This window comes from Polypterus senegalus, chromosome 3 (genome assembly GCF_016835505.1).
Source record: "Polypterus senegalus isolate Bchr_013 chromosome 3, ASM1683550v1, whole genome shotgun sequence".
In the NCBI taxonomy this organism is placed as follows: domain Eukaryota; kingdom Metazoa; phylum Chordata; class Cladistia; order Polypteriformes; family Polypteridae; genus Polypterus; species Polypterus senegalus.
In genome coordinates this window covers 226462640-226480111 of record NC_053156.1, presented here as the reverse complement: position 1 = coordinate 226480111, position 17472 = coordinate 226462640, and the positions used below count along the sequence as shown (strand labels likewise).

At 37.9% G+C, this 17472-nt stretch overlaps 1 protein-coding gene across 4 annotated transcripts in view; it reads left to right on the top strand.

The window, feature by feature from the left end:
- Positions 1-17472, top strand: part of scube3 (signal peptide, CUB domain, EGF-like 3) — a 482583-nt gene that overhangs the window by 448039 nt on the left and 17072 nt on the right. For all 4 annotated transcript variants that reach the window (XM_039748670.1, XM_039748668.1, XM_039748669.1 and 1 more), the window contains 5 exons: positions 7869-7985; positions 12221-12343; positions 14079-14195; positions 16070-16165; positions 16279-16395. In XM_039748670.1, the coding sequence (XP_039604604.1) occupies positions 7869-7985; positions 12221-12343; positions 14079-14195; positions 16070-16165; positions 16279-16395 (570 nt within the window). The remainder of the gene's footprint in view (positions 1-7868; positions 7986-12220; positions 12344-14078; positions 14196-16069; positions 16166-16278; positions 16396-17472) is intronic.

Genomic DNA, 17472 nt, shown 5'->3' with positions numbered 1-17472 from the left:
CTGCTACCTCCAGCTCTATCTCCTGCTTTCTGGTCAGTGCCACCATCTCCAACCCATATAACATAGCTGGTCTCACTACCGTCCTGTAGACCTTCCCTTTCACGCTTGCTGATAACCGTCTGTCACAAATTACACCTGACACCCTTCTCCACCCATTCCACCCTGCCTGCACTCTCTTTTTCACCTCTCTTCTACAATCCCCATTCCTCTGTACTGTTGATCCCAAGTATTTAAACTCATCCACCTTCACCAACTCTACTCCCCGCATCCTCACCATTCCACTGACCTCCCTCTCATTTACACACATGTATTTAGTCTTGTTCCTACTGACCTTCATTCCTCTCCTCTCTAGAGCATATCTCCACTTCTCCAGGGTCTCCTCAAACTGCTCCCTACTATCGCTACAGATTCCAATGTCATCAGCAAACATCATAGTCCACAGGGACTCCAGTCTAATCTCATCTGTCAACCTGTCCATCACCACTGCAAATAAGAAAGGGCTCAGAGATGATCCCTGATGTAATCCCACCTCCATGTTGAATGCATCCGTCGCTCCTACCGCAGACCTCACCACTGTCACACTTCCCTCGTACATATCCTGTACAACTCTTACGTATTTCTCTGACACTCCCGACTTCTTCATACAATACCACAGCTCTCCTCGAGGCACCCTGTCATATGCTTTCTCCAGGTCCGCAAAGACGCAATGCAACTCCTTCTGGCCTTCTCTAAACTTCTCCATCAACATCCTCAGAGCGAACATTGCATCTGTGGTGCTCTTTCTTGGCATGAAACCATACTGCTGCTCACTAATCATCACCTCACTTCTTAACCTAGCTTCCACTACTCTTTCCCGTAACTTCATGCTGTAGCTCATCAGTTTTATTCCCCTGTAGTTAATGTAGTCCTGCACATCCCCCTTATTCTTAAATATCGGCACCAGTACACAATCTGGTTAAAAACACCACTGCCATCTCTCCTAAACATCTCCATGCTTCCATAGGTACGTCATCTGGACCAACCTTTCCATTTTTCATCCTCTTCATAATTGTCCTTACTTCCTCCTTGCTAATCCATTGCACTTCCTGATTCACTATCTCCACATCATCCAACCTCTTCTGTCTCTCATTCTCTTCATTCATCAGCCTCTCAAAGTACTCTTTCCATCAGCTCAACACACTCTCCTCGCTTGTGAGTACGTTTCCATCTTTATCCTTTATCACTCTAACCTGCTGCACATCTTTCCCAGCTCGGTCCCTCTGTCACGCCAATCAGTACAGGTCCTTTTCTTCCTCCTTAGTGTCCAACCTCTCATACAACTCATCATATGCCTTTTCTTTAGCCTTTGCCACCTCTCTCTTCACCTTGCGCCTTATCTCCTTGTGCTCTTGTCTACTTTCTGCATGTCTCTGATTATCCCACTTCTTCTTTGCCATCCTTTTCCTCTGTATGGTCTCCTGTATTTCCTCATTTCCTTTTCCTCCTTACTCTTTCCAGCTGGCACACCAAGCACCCTTCTTGCTGTCACCCTTACTACATCTGCTATAGTTTCCCAGCTGTCTGGTAACTCTTCACTGCCACCCAGTGCCTGTCTCACCTCCTCCCTAAACTCAACCTTGCAGTCTTCCTATTTCAACTTCCACTATTTGATCCTTGGCTCTGCCCTCACTCTCTTCCTCTTCTTGATCTCCAACGTCATCCTACAGACCACCATCCTATGCTGCTTAACTACACTTTCCTCTGCCACCACTTTGCAGTCTTCAATCTCCTTCAGATCAACTCTTCTGCATAGGATGTAATCTACCTGTGTGCATCTTCCTCCACTCTTGTACGTAACCCTATGTTCCTCCCTCTTCTTAAAATACGTATTCACCACAGCCATGTCCATCCGTTTGGCAAAATACACTATCCTCTGACCTTCTTCATTCCTCTCCTTCACACCATACCTATCCATCACCTCCTCGTTCCCTTCACCAACATGCCCATTGAAATCCGCTCTAATCACCACTTTCTGTCCCTTGGGTACACTGTTCATCACTTTGTCCAACTCACTCCAAAAATCTTCTTTCTCACCCATTACACACTTAGCGTGCAGGGCATATGCACTAACAACATTCATCATCACACCTCCAATTTCCAGCTTCATAATCATTACTCTGTCTGACACTCTTTTCACCTCCAAAACACTCTTGACATACTGTTCCTTCAGAATAACCCCTACTCCATTTCTCCTCCCATCCATACAATGATAGAACAATTTGAATCCACCTCTGATCCACCTGGCCTTACTCCTCCTCCATTTAGTCTCTTGCACGCACAATATATCAACCTTCCTTCTCTCTATCATATCGGCTTACTCTCTCCCCTTACCAGTCATACTGCCCACATTCAAAGTTCCTACCCTCAGTTGAACTCTCTTTACTTTCCTCCTGCCTCGGGACACATCTCCCCTCGCTTTTTTTCCTTCTTCTTCTTCTTCGGCCAACCATAGCCCAATTTCTGCCAGCACCCTATTGACTAATAGTACTGGGGGCGGTCGTTGTTAATCCGGGGCTTGACCGGTATGGAAATTTGTATCGTTGTCCACATATTGATTTGGCAAAATTTTACACCAGATGCCCTTCCTGACATAACCCTCTCCATTTATCCGGGCTAGGGACCGGCACAAAGAACCATACTGGTTTGTGCATCCCCTGTACCTACAGAAATTCACCAAGCTAACTCTGTGGACCATTTAAAAAACTTCTAAAACACATTATTTCAATATGGCTTTTTTATAGCAACAATTTAGTTGTATTCCCAATAGAATATTTGGCTTAGAATGGTATTATTCAGGGATGTGCAATCTGTACTAATATCCAATATTCTCTGTTGTTTTCTTCGGTCCTTCTGTGGTGGCGATCAGTGCCATAACCACCTGATCTAGGCACCATGCAGCCCCCTAAGATGATGGAATGAAGGAGGGTGTCTCAGCTGTCTAAGAGACCAATTCCATCAAAGCCCATCATGTGATCATGAAATCTACATGGTCTGATCTAAAAATAATGATGTTAGGTAGAATACCCACAGATGGACTATTGGCTTTGAACCCCTGCAGATTTTTTTTTCTAAAGCCTACTGAAGGGTTTTTTTTTTGTTTTGTTGTTTTTTCTGTCCTCCCGGCCATCTGACTTTACTTTGTTGTGTTGTCATTTATTCTTTAATATTGTTGCTTATTTTGAATTGTTTTCTCTTATTGTATCTTTCTTTTTATCATCTTGAAAAGCACTTTGAACTGCATTGCTGTATATAATTTGTTGTTGGTGTTGTTGTCATGGCTAGCCACCGGTCCTGATTTCACCAACCAACCCACACAATTAATTCTTTTGTCTTGTCCGCTGTCATGCTTGTTGTATGTGGAGAGAAAATGCATTTGCATTTCCACTTGTATTAAATGTGATAATTACTGATGGAAATGTTGTAGTGGTAAACCCAGAAGATAAGGAAGTAGCTTCTGTAATTAATTTATGAAAAAGAAAAAAAACATCTGCAGTGGTTAGTTCTGTAATTTAATCATTACTTTCTATTTTCAGAAATATTTAATCATTTTATGTATAATTTTAAAAGTAATACTTAAGCCAAATGAGCATCTTTTGTTCTCTGAAATACCTGCGGTGATAAATTCAGTATTTTGGCCATTACTGTTTATTACTTATCCCTAAAAAATACCAACTCATTTTATGTTATGATTAAGAAAGTTGGACACTATTAAAAAACACACAAATACACAGGCTGTTTTCCAAATGGCTTCTTAGTTTTCTGTTATGCTTTAAACATGCAGTCAGTGTACTAATACTAGCAACAAATATGCCTGTGTTAATAAATGTTAACTCAAAAACAAGCACCTTTGTCAAAATGTAATCAAAAGTACCGAAGTGAATGTATCGCACCTTTGTAGGGGACCCTCACATATTTTTGTAGTTAACTGGGGACCTGGGAGGAATAAGGGTTGAGAACCACTGGCCAAAATGATATGACTGTAGCACCTGGATTATCACCTAATTTCAGTTCTGTAGTCACCAAGGATTAAGTGGACATTTGTACATATTGTATACTGCTAATAGTTTACAGTACATTTTACCCCATAAATTATTGTAAAGTGGTAATTTTGGTAGCTGGTATATTTGTTTTATATTTTAAAGCTATTGTAGCTCAAATATAATATATTTTTGTATATGGAGGTTAGTAACCTACAGTATTACAACTATCACAAGTTTTGTATGTAATTCATTTTCTGTTTTTTACATTTGCTGCACGGAATACTAACTTTAGATACATTTATAACAGCATAGTTTTGATACTGATGTTTTCTTGAAAGCCTGAGGGCACCAGTCACCAAATTCACCTGTAATACCTCAAAAAGATAAGGAACAAACATTTCAAGAAGTTGATTTTCACGTGCAGAAGTAACAAAGCCTCACATCACAATTAAACTGTCATCTTCCAGGCTGTGCACCCTTCCTTTTTTTGTGAAAAACAAAGCGTACCTCATTGATGTTGTTCATGTACCATACCCAGAACATTAGAAAGCATTCATTATGCCTGATGTGATTTTTGTGGGTGACAGAGTTTATTAAAGTAACAATTGAACTTGGTTTATTTATTTACATATTGTACATCAAATTGAGACTACACATATGGGCTATAATTTCTTTTCTAAAGTTTCAGATCATTCCCATTACATTATGGAGTGTATATACTGTATTTATATGTATGCTTTGTTCTGTTATTTCCTTACATTTGGCACACTAGACAAATAAGTAACTTGCTTAGTACCATGAAAGATGAGGAAATGCTGATTGCTTGTGTCATTTGTTTAAGAGAGATAGAAATCACTAGTTATGATTCAGCTCAAATTATTTCACCAACAACCATGTGGTTTACAGTTCAGCACCTTATTTACTAGTTTGCCATTGTCTGCACAGTTTGGAACTTCACTTGGAAAAATGTAGTTAAAGAGGTTTAAGAAATGCAAATACTGTATGATATTATTCCATCATGCCCCTAAACTTAGAAATGGTGATAAGCTGTAACTATTCAACACCCTCAGACAGCTTAAATGACTATTTAAGCTCCACTTTGGCTTATTTTTCAAGATGGTGCAAATGTTACTCTAGCTTTGTTAGTCTAAAGTATAGTACTATCACCTTTGTTGGAAAATGCATCATATCTGAATTGTCTATGCAAACTACCTAAAATGTATTAGCACAGTTCTCATACATGATCAGACCATGTTCTCTCTGACTGCCCTCCTGCACAATCTCTAGGAGATGGACATGCAGACGAACCAGTTTTCATCAAATTGATTCCATTATAAAAGGAAATATCTTCATGATTCAACAGACACTGCTTGACTCATCTTATTCAGTAATGTCAATAGTTTTTTTAAAGGACACGGTATACAATAATAACAGAAGTTAGATCTATAAAAACCTGTAAATATCCTTTAGAATCACTCTTTGTGAACTCTTTTAAAGGTTTGGTATAAAGTAATGTATTGAATGATAACACAATAATAATGAGGAATGAAAGGCATAATGAATATTAAAAAGGTATAGCAAATATTTGTTTTCTCCATTGATGTTAGTGTTAACTATAAAAGATGTTATATAAGTTGTAACTAGAATATATAAATGAGTACTGTTTGTATGTTATGAAAGATAATATATAATTTAGACATTAATAGCTTTTTAAGTCAGAAAATATGACCTGTTATTATGAAAGGTACTATGAGTTATTTCTATTTTAATGTCTAAACATGTGCATTAAAAGCTATTGTGAACAGTGTTGAATAATGATTGCTGCCTGAAATTTTTAAAATATCCATTATGAATGGTGCTATATGTAGTGTAATGGCACTGACGGTTTGCATCAACCATGGAAGAGTCACTTATATGAGATGGCATTCCATCACCATCAAGAGGGGAGCTTATAAAAATGGCAAGCCCACAAAGTTGTAAACAGTATTCCAACTATTGCTGCCAAAGCAAGCCTTTAAAGAATAGCAAGCCACCTAAAGAAGCCATTACAGACCAAATGGATCAATTCTGGCTCTCAGCACTAGTGTTACAATGCTATACTATATCTTAAATGGAACAGTGTAAAGTGCCTAAAAAAGCTAAAAATGAGAGTGATTATTTTATAATATTGTACAAGCACTAAGTATGAAAGGCGTTATATTAAGTAATGTTTCTCCATGAAACAATAGCTTAGTTAAATTTGAAGGAAATAAATTTCACTAGCCCATATGGGCTAGAAACCCAAGCTGTAGGAAATATTGGCTATCACCAGTCAAACCTGTGTCCCAACACCTTTGCCATACAAGCAATAAAAAAAAAACAATATTTAAATAAACACAGATAAATGGTCCAAGTGCTAATGCTGGGCATAAAAGAAGCATTATAAGTACTGTACTGCTTTCTAAGGATTTTCTTTTCACTTTGAAATATACTACTGTATTTTAAAATTACAGATTGATGTTTTCTCCAGAAACATTAATATTACTTACTATGAATGGTACAATGTATAGTAAAATGTGAGGCTTTCAAGCACTACATGTAAGTTCTCACTTTGAGAGATGCTACAATTTTCTAGCAATTGCCTTATCAAAAAGTTTTGATATGCACTATGATTAGTGCAATGTAAAATGTAGATCAATTATTTTATTGCTTTTTGCATGTTTTGGGCAGGTGCACGATCAAGGATTGACTCCCAACAACCCTAAACTGGATAAGCTTATTAGAAAATGGCTAGAAAATTGATTTTTTTAACTTTTCTCTTTGAAAAAAAAAACAATAGTATAAACTAAAGATTGCTATTTAGAAAGCACTCTGTCTTTTTATGGAAATATTGAATACTTCTTAATCAACTATGTGTTTGTGGTAATGGTTCAATTTTAATGCTTTTTATTCCTCATTGTTCTTGTGTCTGTTATCCCAATGAATAATTCAATGAAAAACAAAGAGTCTGCTTTTTATTAAAATGGACATGAGGGACCAATATAAATTGAGATAAATGTATTAAACACTGAGTACCCTTACAAGTGCTGAGTTGTGGCACACTGGGAAGGTGCTATGTAAAATTAACATTTTTCTGTTTTGCATTGTGTGCAATAATTATGATATTTATAAGGCGCCAGTTACACAAAGCTGTTGTTGCCTCTTTACCCTGGTGGCCAGAGAAAGAAAAAGGGTGGATTCCAACCATCATTCTCCACAGTGAGATCATCTTGGACAGAATACTGGCAGCTACATTCTCCTTTTTTGTCACTTTTTGCCAGTTTAATTGTGTTTGAAAAATGAGCAGCATAGTTAGCTGCTGACACAAGGAAATAATTTGCTACAGCACACAATTTCAGATTGATGATTATACACTCTGTTGTGTGCCTTCTATTGATTTGCTCTATGTGCTCCATTGCATTCTCTGTCCTTGTTTATTTTATAACATCTGCTCTGCATATGCTAAGAGCAAATAATCCTTTCAAACAATGTGGATTATAGCATTTTTAATCAAGGAGGACAAGTAAAGAAGGAGAAGCTCCTTTTATTATTATTATAATCAGCCAAGACTGGTATTATATCTAGCTAACAGAGGAAGATGAGGGACATGTAATTTTCGGTTTCCTCTTTATGGACTTGGCAACTTCATGTGACACCTGGTTCTCCTTTGTCATTCTCAATAGGTTGAAAGACAGGTAAAATTATGCTTAATTATTACCAGTTAGAAACATGGGAATCAAGAGAGCCATACTGAAAAGTAACAGTGACCTTGCAGTGCTTTGGTGGTCTTGCCCATGACTAACTGCTTGTATTTTTGTGTACTTCTCACAGACATTGATGAGTGCTCATTTGACAGAGCCTGTGACCATTCCTGTATCAATTCAGCTGGCAGCTTTGAGTGTCTCTGCCATAAAGGCTATGTCCTATATGGCCTTTCTCATTGTGGAGGTAGGTTGCATAGTCTGCTCACTCTCTGTGTGCTGTTTGCATGGAATTGTTTTATTTTTTTTCAGTGACCAGGTTTTAGTAGTAAAGTGTGAACACAAACAATATTAAGGTACAATAAATTTTAGGACAATAAATCACCCAACCAAATACATGTTCCAACCATGTACAAAGATAGCCCAAAGGGGGGAAGTGCATCAGTATCAAAGGGGAAAGAGAAAAAACTTTGCATGGCATTTGTGTTCAAAACCTTCTGAAGTGTTTTTTCAGAGGTGGAGATAGTGTAGGGCCTTCAGCTTTGGATAGTCTCCTTCACTAATTTGTGGGACAAAAGTGCAAAAAAAGGGCACTAAAAATGTGTGCAGCTACAAATGAGTACAGAGATAGATAGATAGATAGATAGATAGATAGATAGATAGATAGATAGATAGATAGATAGATAGATAGATACTTTATTAATCCCAAGGGGAAATTCACATACTCTGGCAGCAGCATACTGATAAAAAAACAATATTAAATTAAAGAGTGATAAAAATGCAGGTAAAACAGACAATATCTTTCTATAATATTAACATTAACTCCCCCCCGGGTGGAATTGAAGAGTTGCATAGTGTGGGGGAGGAATGATCTCCTCATTCTGTCACTGAAGCTGCTCCTCTGTCTGGAGATGATACTGTTCAGTGGATGCAGTGGATTCTCCATGTTTGACAGGAGCCTACTTAGCGTTCGTCGCTCTGCCACAGATGTCAAACAGTCCAGCTCCGTGCCCACAATAGATCCTGCCTTCCTCACCAGTTTGTCCAGGCGTGAGGCGTCCCTCTTCTTTATGCAGCATACCACTGCATAGAAGAGGGCACTCGCTACAACCGACTGATAAAACATCTGCAGCATCTTATTGCAGATGTTGAAGGATGCCAGCCTTCTAAGGAAGTATAGTCGGCTCTGTCCTCTCTTGCACAGAGCATCAGTATTATTTATTTTTTTTACACAAATGCAGTCACACAGTCAAGGCTTTAATAAATGTGATGTTTTATTAAATCCTATACCTTATGCAGGTTTCAATCCTCCTTCAGCAGACATTTTCCCCACAGTATCTCCTCCGTCTCTCCTCCAGGCAAGCTTTGTCGACCTCCTGCTGACTCAGTTCACCTGAATGAGGCCAGGTATTTCATTTTATCCCAGGACCAGGAAGCACTTCTGGTTTCAAATAACTGCAGCCTAGAAACACTTCCAAGTCAGGCAGAACCTTCCTTCCAGGTGTGCTCCATTCTTGCAGCCCAAGGAACCCACACACCCTGATAAAGCTGCCCTCCAAGACTACATTTCCAAAGGTGACCCATGGGAGCGTGAATGGGAGCTCTGCCTGAGGAAAGCTGCCACCTAGTGAAATTTGGATTAAATAACCCCAAGAGACAGTCCTTCCCTGCCCCTCCATTCCTTCTTGGCCAGGAAACGTACTGCAGACTAATCCAGCCGGAGCACCAGTCCAACCAGTTGGGACCTCCTGTCTGGGATAATTAGCCTTCCTCCCTCTTGATCGGGATGCCTATTTATCTATCCTGGCACTTGCAACTAATTTAACATGACATGAGGTATAGTTTAGATTTCAGAAATGACCATCCTTTCACATAAGAGAAATTTCTTCACTTAATTATTTGAGTGGAACTGTTGGCCACTGATGGGCTGTTACTGTTGTACAGATTACAAGATTGAATGAAAACCAAGCATATTGAAAAAGCACTGCACAGCTGTTAGCTTACTTTTGCCTAAAAACTGATACTAAACCTGAATGTCTCTCACAGAATTGTGTTTGATTGGTGTTTAGTTCTTGAATCATTGGAAAGTAATCTGGGATAGAAGATTATCTTGGATGTTAATTCTCAAAACATTTTGATACAGTATTGAGTAATGAAGGGTGATATTAGAATATACAGATCAAGTTGGTTAATCTATATGTGGTTTGGACTATTCTAGTTGCTCCCAAGCACCTCTCACATGCCTTGCAAGATTTTTTTGTAACATGGTGACTAAAACTGTATACAGTACCCCAGGTGAGATAAGCATATTGGTCTATATTTTCCTAGATCAACTGATCACCCTTTTTATACAATGGGATAATATTTGCTATCTTCAGTCTTTAGGAATCCCCCCAGTTTGCAGAGATTTTTGACAATTTTTGTGTCACGGGTTAATATTGTATATGTGCATACTAATTTCCTTAAGCACTCAAGGATAAATGCTATTTGGTCCTGGTGATTTGTTTGATTTCAGCCCATTTACTCTAACCTGTGCTTCTTCCTCTACAATTCCCAAACAACTGTGTCCCTCCTTAGTTGTCCTTTCAACTTTTGGGAAGTTATCATCTTTTTCACATGTATAAACTTCACTGAAATGCAAGTTCAAAACATTTTCTATTTTATTGTCAGTATATTCTACCTCACCTTTATTGCTCCTAATACTCTTTACCTCCTCCTTGATTGTTCTTTTTCTACTAAAATATTAAAAACATCTCTTTGGATCATCTTTAGTCTTTTCTATAATATTTCTCTTTCATTGCTTTTTGATCTTCCTAATATTGTTTTTAACAGTTGCTCTCATGCTTTCATATACCCCACAATTAGTTATAGTTTTTACTGTAATATGCCTGTATACCAATTTTTTTTTTTAGAAACTCCTTTGTTAGCCTCATATTTATATTTATCCACTGTGAAGTTCTCTTTAATTTATTATTATTTTTAGATGAGCTTTTCCTTAAATATATGTAAAACACTTTTAAACGTGACCACATCTCCTTAGTTGTCCCCACACTCATAAACATATCCCAGTTTAGGCTTTGTTGTACCTGAGAAAATCACCTCTATTAAAATTTAACTGCTTTATTTTTTGAATATGTGTCAAAACATTGCTAAATGCATTCTAATACAGTCACTAGATCTTAATTTTTCAATCACATCTATCCTATTACAGAATACAAAATTTAGAATTTAGATAGGCTTCCCCTTTCACTGGTGCTTTAAACATATGGTGTTAAAAACGGTAAATGATTACCTCCAAAAAAAAAAGGTTAATTAAAGCTATTATATCCAACATGAAACTTGTCATTTTAAAATTATTAAACAGATGTAAATTGAAACATATGCATTCTAATATGAGGCCTCCATCTCTGATGCTGTCAAGTCAAACATTCTCACTAATCTGTAGTTCACCATCTAGTTGAAGACTTGTATTCAAACTCTGTTCTACATAAATGGCGACTCCCCCAACTTTCAATTTTGCCTGTTTTTCGTAAACAATAGGTACCTGTTTATGTTATACTCCTGTTCATCTCTATTACCTGTATTTAGCTAGGTGTATTATTCCAAGGTACAGCTGCATATACTTGATATTTAGCATTAAGGAAAGAAATTTTAACGTCTTTCTTTCTTTTGCCTTTTTAACATAATACTAGAACCAGACCTATTCTAAACTCATTGTCCCTCCCCCATTCCCTAGTTTAAACAATCCTCAACTAACCTACCCATAGGTATTGTATACACTCCTAATACATTGGTATCCTTTCTGTTCCAGAACAAGTTCTAATTCCCCATAAACCAAGCCCCTCTATTATCCAGTAAGCCTTCTAATCTCCTTCGTCTTGCCTGGACTGATGGTTGGCACTGGCAGAACTTGAGAAAAGACCACCTTGTCAGGTCTGCACCTCAGTTTTACAATTCTTTAAAGTTGGATTGTGGAACTGAAAGTCTATCATCTGTTCCATCCTGGACAATGACAATTGGAACCATCCCTAGCTCTGGCCAAGAGCTTATCCACCCTTCCAGGGAGGCTCCTTTCTTTGTACCGGAAGGCAACACATCATAGAGATTGTTGTCTTTAGAGCACACCTGTGTCTCAGTCCCCCTAATGATTGAGCTCCGTGCCACCCCTTCTTTTTCCTTCTTGGGAGGTTTTGAAGTGAACCATTGGGCCTCCTTATTCCTACCTATCACCTTAGAATTAATTAAACCACTTTCCAGCTCTGCATGATACTATTAATGGTTGGAATCTTCAAACACCATGCTTGATGTTCGCAGACAGTGTGCATATGTTGCCTTGTGGTTACATCTGACTGTGACCCACCTATTTTTACCTCTTTGACCTGGAATCTCTTTCCATGCCAATTCTAATCTCTTTTTCACTCTTGAAACCAATAAAAAAGATGTTATTTGGTGTGATTTACCAGCTTTTATGAATCTGTACAGATATTGATGAGTGTAGCATCAACCGAGGGGGATGCAAGTATGGCTGTCTTAACACCCTGGGCAGCTATGAGTGCACATGTCCATCTGGTTACAAGCTCCACTGGAACAAGAAGGACTGCATTGGTAAGTGGAAAACATCGACCTCTGGTGGACAAGCTTTGAAGAGATTTATCAATTTTGTGATTAGTGTATTGACAGATATATTATACTTATTTCAGTGTTTAGCATTATATTGTACTTTATCTTATGTTTGTTTTTTCTGTGATGTACATGTTCACTTCTCCTGCTTAACACTCCCTAGTCCTAAGTTAAAATTCCTCTCCCAAGCTGTCTTTGTGGAGTGAGCACATTTTTTCATTGTCCTTGTTAGTTTTATCTGTGCATTAGGGTTGTCTTTCAAATTTAAAACGTGCAAACTAGGGTGATTGGTGGCTATATATTGGCCTAGAGTGGTAGGGTTTAGGTGTCCTGTCATTTACTGATCTGCTGTCTGTGTTAGATTCTTTGTTCAGTCCAGTGTTTGCAGAATAGGCTGCCAATGCCGTATTGGAAAAAGTTAGTTTTAATTATTATTATTTTAAATTGTAGTCATCTCTTAATGCTTGGTGCCATGTTCAGTTCTATCTGGGGGGGTGGATCGGGTGCCACACACCATGTTAGCACTGAGTATAGTACTGCTGACTGAAGTTCAGTAATGGTTGTGAGGTACACTTTTTGTGCAATAGTTTCGTTTTTTAACAAGGACCTAGTTCCTTCCACAATTTGAAGCATTTTTACTGTCTTTATTAGTGCTCATCTAGCAACTCTGCAGAAGCTTCTTGCTTTCTTGCATTTGTCACTATTAGGGTACTGAGCATCTCTCCTTTACCATATACTGCAAATGGCCAAGTGAATATGTGTATTTTCAACATTTGTGTATTTTTTATCAATCTGTATAAATAGATCTAATTTGAGTTTATAAAGCATTATTCTAAAATCACCTTTAAACTAAATGCATATTTATTTAGCTAGGTCATTTATCTATTATAATTTAAAAATTAGTAATGTCTACAGCAATAGTTTTTTTATATGCACAATTAAACTTGTTTATTGCCATATAGTAAATAACAAGGTAGTAGCTGAATCTGCAGCTTTATATTTTAGAGTTTAACATTTGGTTTATACAATTATTTTATCCAATGTGACATACTAATCTCATATAGTTAGGCAATGGTTGAGGTTAAACTGGCACACCCATTGTTTATAGTTCAACACCTTAACTACTAGGCTAAACTTGGAATAAATGTACATGGGTTGAATTAATTCATTATTAATGTACTAGGAAGATGTAAAGCTCTTTTTTCACAAGACTATTTTTATTTTTACATTATGGAACCATGAAGAGTAAAAATAGCTGAAGTGCACATTAACACAAATTGCAACTTTTTAACATAATAAATAAAACTTTGTCATCATGCTGGCACAGTGGTTAGTGCTGCTGTCTTACAAGCCTTTTTCCTGGGTTTGAATCTTGTACCCAGTCATTGACTGTGTAGAGTTTACACAATGTGTACCTCCCACCTCCCCAAATATATGTATGTATAATCAATAGTTGGAGAATATTATGATATCCATCCATTATCCAACTCGCTATATCCTAACTACAGGGTCACGGGGGTCTGCTGGAGCCAATCCCAGCCAACACAGGGTGCAAGGCAGGAAACAAACCCCAGGCAGGGCACAAGCCCACCGCAGGAATATTATGATATGTTATGTTAAATACATTTCTGTGTGTATCTTGCTCTTAGTATGTGTTAGGCTGGAGGTGTAGATAATCTGAGTGCCTTCTTTCTTCTTTTTGTCTGTGTAATTGTTTCAGAACTGATTAAATGTGCACCGAGTTGGCTATCTCCACGAGCAACTCTGAGCTGCAGCAAAACAGGCAAAAAGGACAGCTGTTCATTAACATGTGCCTCTAAAGCTCATTATTTTGCAGGTGAGTAAAAATGAATAATGTATCCCTAAACTGAGACACTCCATAGGTTTACAATGGAAAAGTTGTTTTGAAAGATATATTTGTACTATTTTTAAGTGTGTACATTGCATGGCCAGAATTATTCATTAGGAGAACACAGCAGTTTCCATGTGTTGAATGGAGTAGTTGGAAGGCAACTTTTGCAGTAAAGAATGCCACAAATATCCTAAAGAAGTAGAATTCTTAGCCAAGGACAATGTAAGAAATGGTTCCTCTCTGTTTAGCAGATTTTACTTATTCTCTTTTTTTTAATTTGAGAAGTGGGGAGCAGGGCAGACTGATATTATTCATGTTTTTATATGACTTAAAAGCTAGAGCCAGACATCTAAAAAGTTTCAGTTTGCCTGATGGGGTCCCTCTGCAGAATGCAAACTCCGCACCTTATCTGATAAGGTGATCGATCATAGTCCATTTAACACTCGGGTAACTTTCAGGCACTAGTGGGACACCTAAGTTCTAAACAAACCAGTGATCAAGGATGAGTAATATTGATGGACAGGATTATGCACTAGTATTCAGCCAAGAGAATGGGCTTATGTGCATCCAAGAAACCAATGACAAGACCTATATCCCTTCCTTAGTAAACACTTATAAAACCCTAACTCTTTACTTTCCTTTATCAGTTCAGTGCTCAACCTGACTGTAATTTCTACTGTATGACAGAGACAGAAGTGGTTATAGGGTGACCGTAACAAAGTTGGAGTAATCCTTTCTACCAAAAATGGGTGACTGAGGCTTGACTGAAAATGTAATACTGTTCGTAACAGGAATTGGACTAGGGGTGCCATTAGTCCAAACCTTGCTAAGATAACAAGTGCCTGAGCAGGAAAAGACTGTATATGAGAGGCTATGTGTTCGTCTTGCCAGCATTGGTGAGCTGAGTAATTGCCAGCAGACCCAGTAGATATAATTTTGGTAGCAAGTGTGGACACTGTGTGTATAAAAACTTTGAAGAAAACCTGCAGTATCGCCTGCAACCAGAAGGGGCAATCCAGGTGAAAAAGGAGACAAGGTCCTAAAACAAAAGAAAGATAGAATGCAGAAGATTTTTCCACACATTTGGAAAAAGCAAACCAGAACCACAAGTACACTTACTTTGATTCAGAGGACTATTATAACTGCTCCGGGTTGCCTATTCTCCTCTTACTATATATAGAGATTTATTGAAGTTTGAGCTATCCTCAGTCCTGTAATGTTTACATGTGAGAAGGGGTAGTAAATGTTTCTCTTCTCCATTCTCTTTTATGCAGTCATTTTACACATGTGCCAAACATGGTAAAACTCCAATTCAGATTTCAGGCCTGACAACGCAAGCCATTGGTGTGAACTGTTTTCCTGTTATCTCTGTGATAGCCAGTGCAGTTCTCTGTGCTGATGTGTGGCCAGTAATATCCCTTCAGGAGAGGTCAACCGAATCAACAAGCTTTTTATGAAGACAGGCTCAAGTTATAGAATGCACTCTTAACCTGTTGAAAGAATTAGCTAAGGAGAAAAATTGAAAAACTGAGGGCCATTATGAAAAATGTTGCACTTCAATTCTATTACACAAAATTACCTACAGCAATGCACCTTTATGATGCCTCACTGTGACTACTCTCTTACCATTAGCCAAGTCAGAAGGTTTTTTACTTTTATTTATTTGTTTGTTTTTGTAATTCTTGTCTATGTTTGCAGGGTGATGTTGTTCTGTGTCATGAAATTCCTGTTTTTTTAACACCTGTGAAAAGATAAATTTCCCCTTGGGGCAAATAAAGTAGTATCCATCTATCCAATTATCTGTCTATCAAGGTACCTATCTAAAAAAATTGTTATGAACCTTTTACTTTTGATTTTAGAATCTGATACCAGCTACACAGTAAGTTGTGGAATTCCTGTCCTGCGTAACAAGATTCCACAGAAACAAAATAACAGCAATCCACAAAGCTGTGTAGGTAAGGGCAAAGTATTTATGCATCAAGAAAGGTGAAAATAAAATTTTTATTTCAGAAAGAAAATCACCATGAAAGGTTAACCAAAAGCTTTCTTATTCTTTTTTGCTGTTAAGAGACTTTTACTCCACCAGTCAAGCAGAAGGCCTCATTTAAGATGAAAGATGCTAAATGTCACTTACACCCAAAAATGCGGAGTAGACAAGAGGAGGCTAGCAAGCTCCTGGGAGCAGGTAAATGTGCACAGTAGGAGAATCAATGTGCTTATTCATTCATTCATTCCTTAATTTTTTAAATAGCTGCAACAAGCCAATAAATAAACTTTAATCTAACACTGGAATAATCAGAGCCTACTAAAAAACTCGTAGATCCGGCCCACCTTAAATCCCATTGCACTTCTCAGTGTCTTTTGTCCTGTAAATGTGCTGATAAAAACACGCAAGCAACCTGCTATTCCATCCCCCCACCGCCACAGAACGTGCACAAAGTTTCCTAGCTCGTGCCTTGATTATCTGTGAGTGAAGTGCTGGAGTTTTAGAGTGGAAATAATAGATCGTTATTTGGAACACATGCATTTCATGTGTGTTCTGTTTCCACAATAATCTGTGTAAACACATTGTTAAAAAAGAAACATTTTTCATATTTTAGTAGTAAATGACAAAATGTTGGCATAAACTAAATAATGTGTGACGACTGAAGTCCAAAGATCAAATAAACACTTTCACAAAAGGTTCATGGATAAGACAACAGATTTGCTGACTTGTAATCTAGAGTCCCCGGTTCGATCCTGACTGCCGCCTATATTTACCATTTCTAGTAGTGAGCTGCTCTTATTGTTAATATTATACACTACACACATACATTTGGTTTGTGTCTGTAACAGACGGTGTACATTTATAGTACTTGTAAAAGTTTCCTTTTTTTTCACTTTTATTCTCTCAGTCAAAATCACGATACATACTACCACCCTAAGGCTCTGACAATGTTAGTTTTTATTTGAAACTGGGAATAACTGTACATGTTAGTGGTGTTTCGGCAATGGAGGCAATGGAACTGGACATTCTCTGATCTGGAGGGATAAAAGCTGACACACAAATGCTGGTAAATCTGTTAACAGTTCACACACATGCAGGGGGTCTCCTTCCTACATTTACTAAACTGTTAACATTTGAATCTGATGATTGCATATAGTGCTTAACTGACCTCTCTGTACTATTCTCTCCTCTGCATGTCCAGGAGTACAAAAGAAACAGCACCATACAGCAACGTTGAGACTGGCAAGATCGGAAAAAAAAAAATGTGGTCACTTG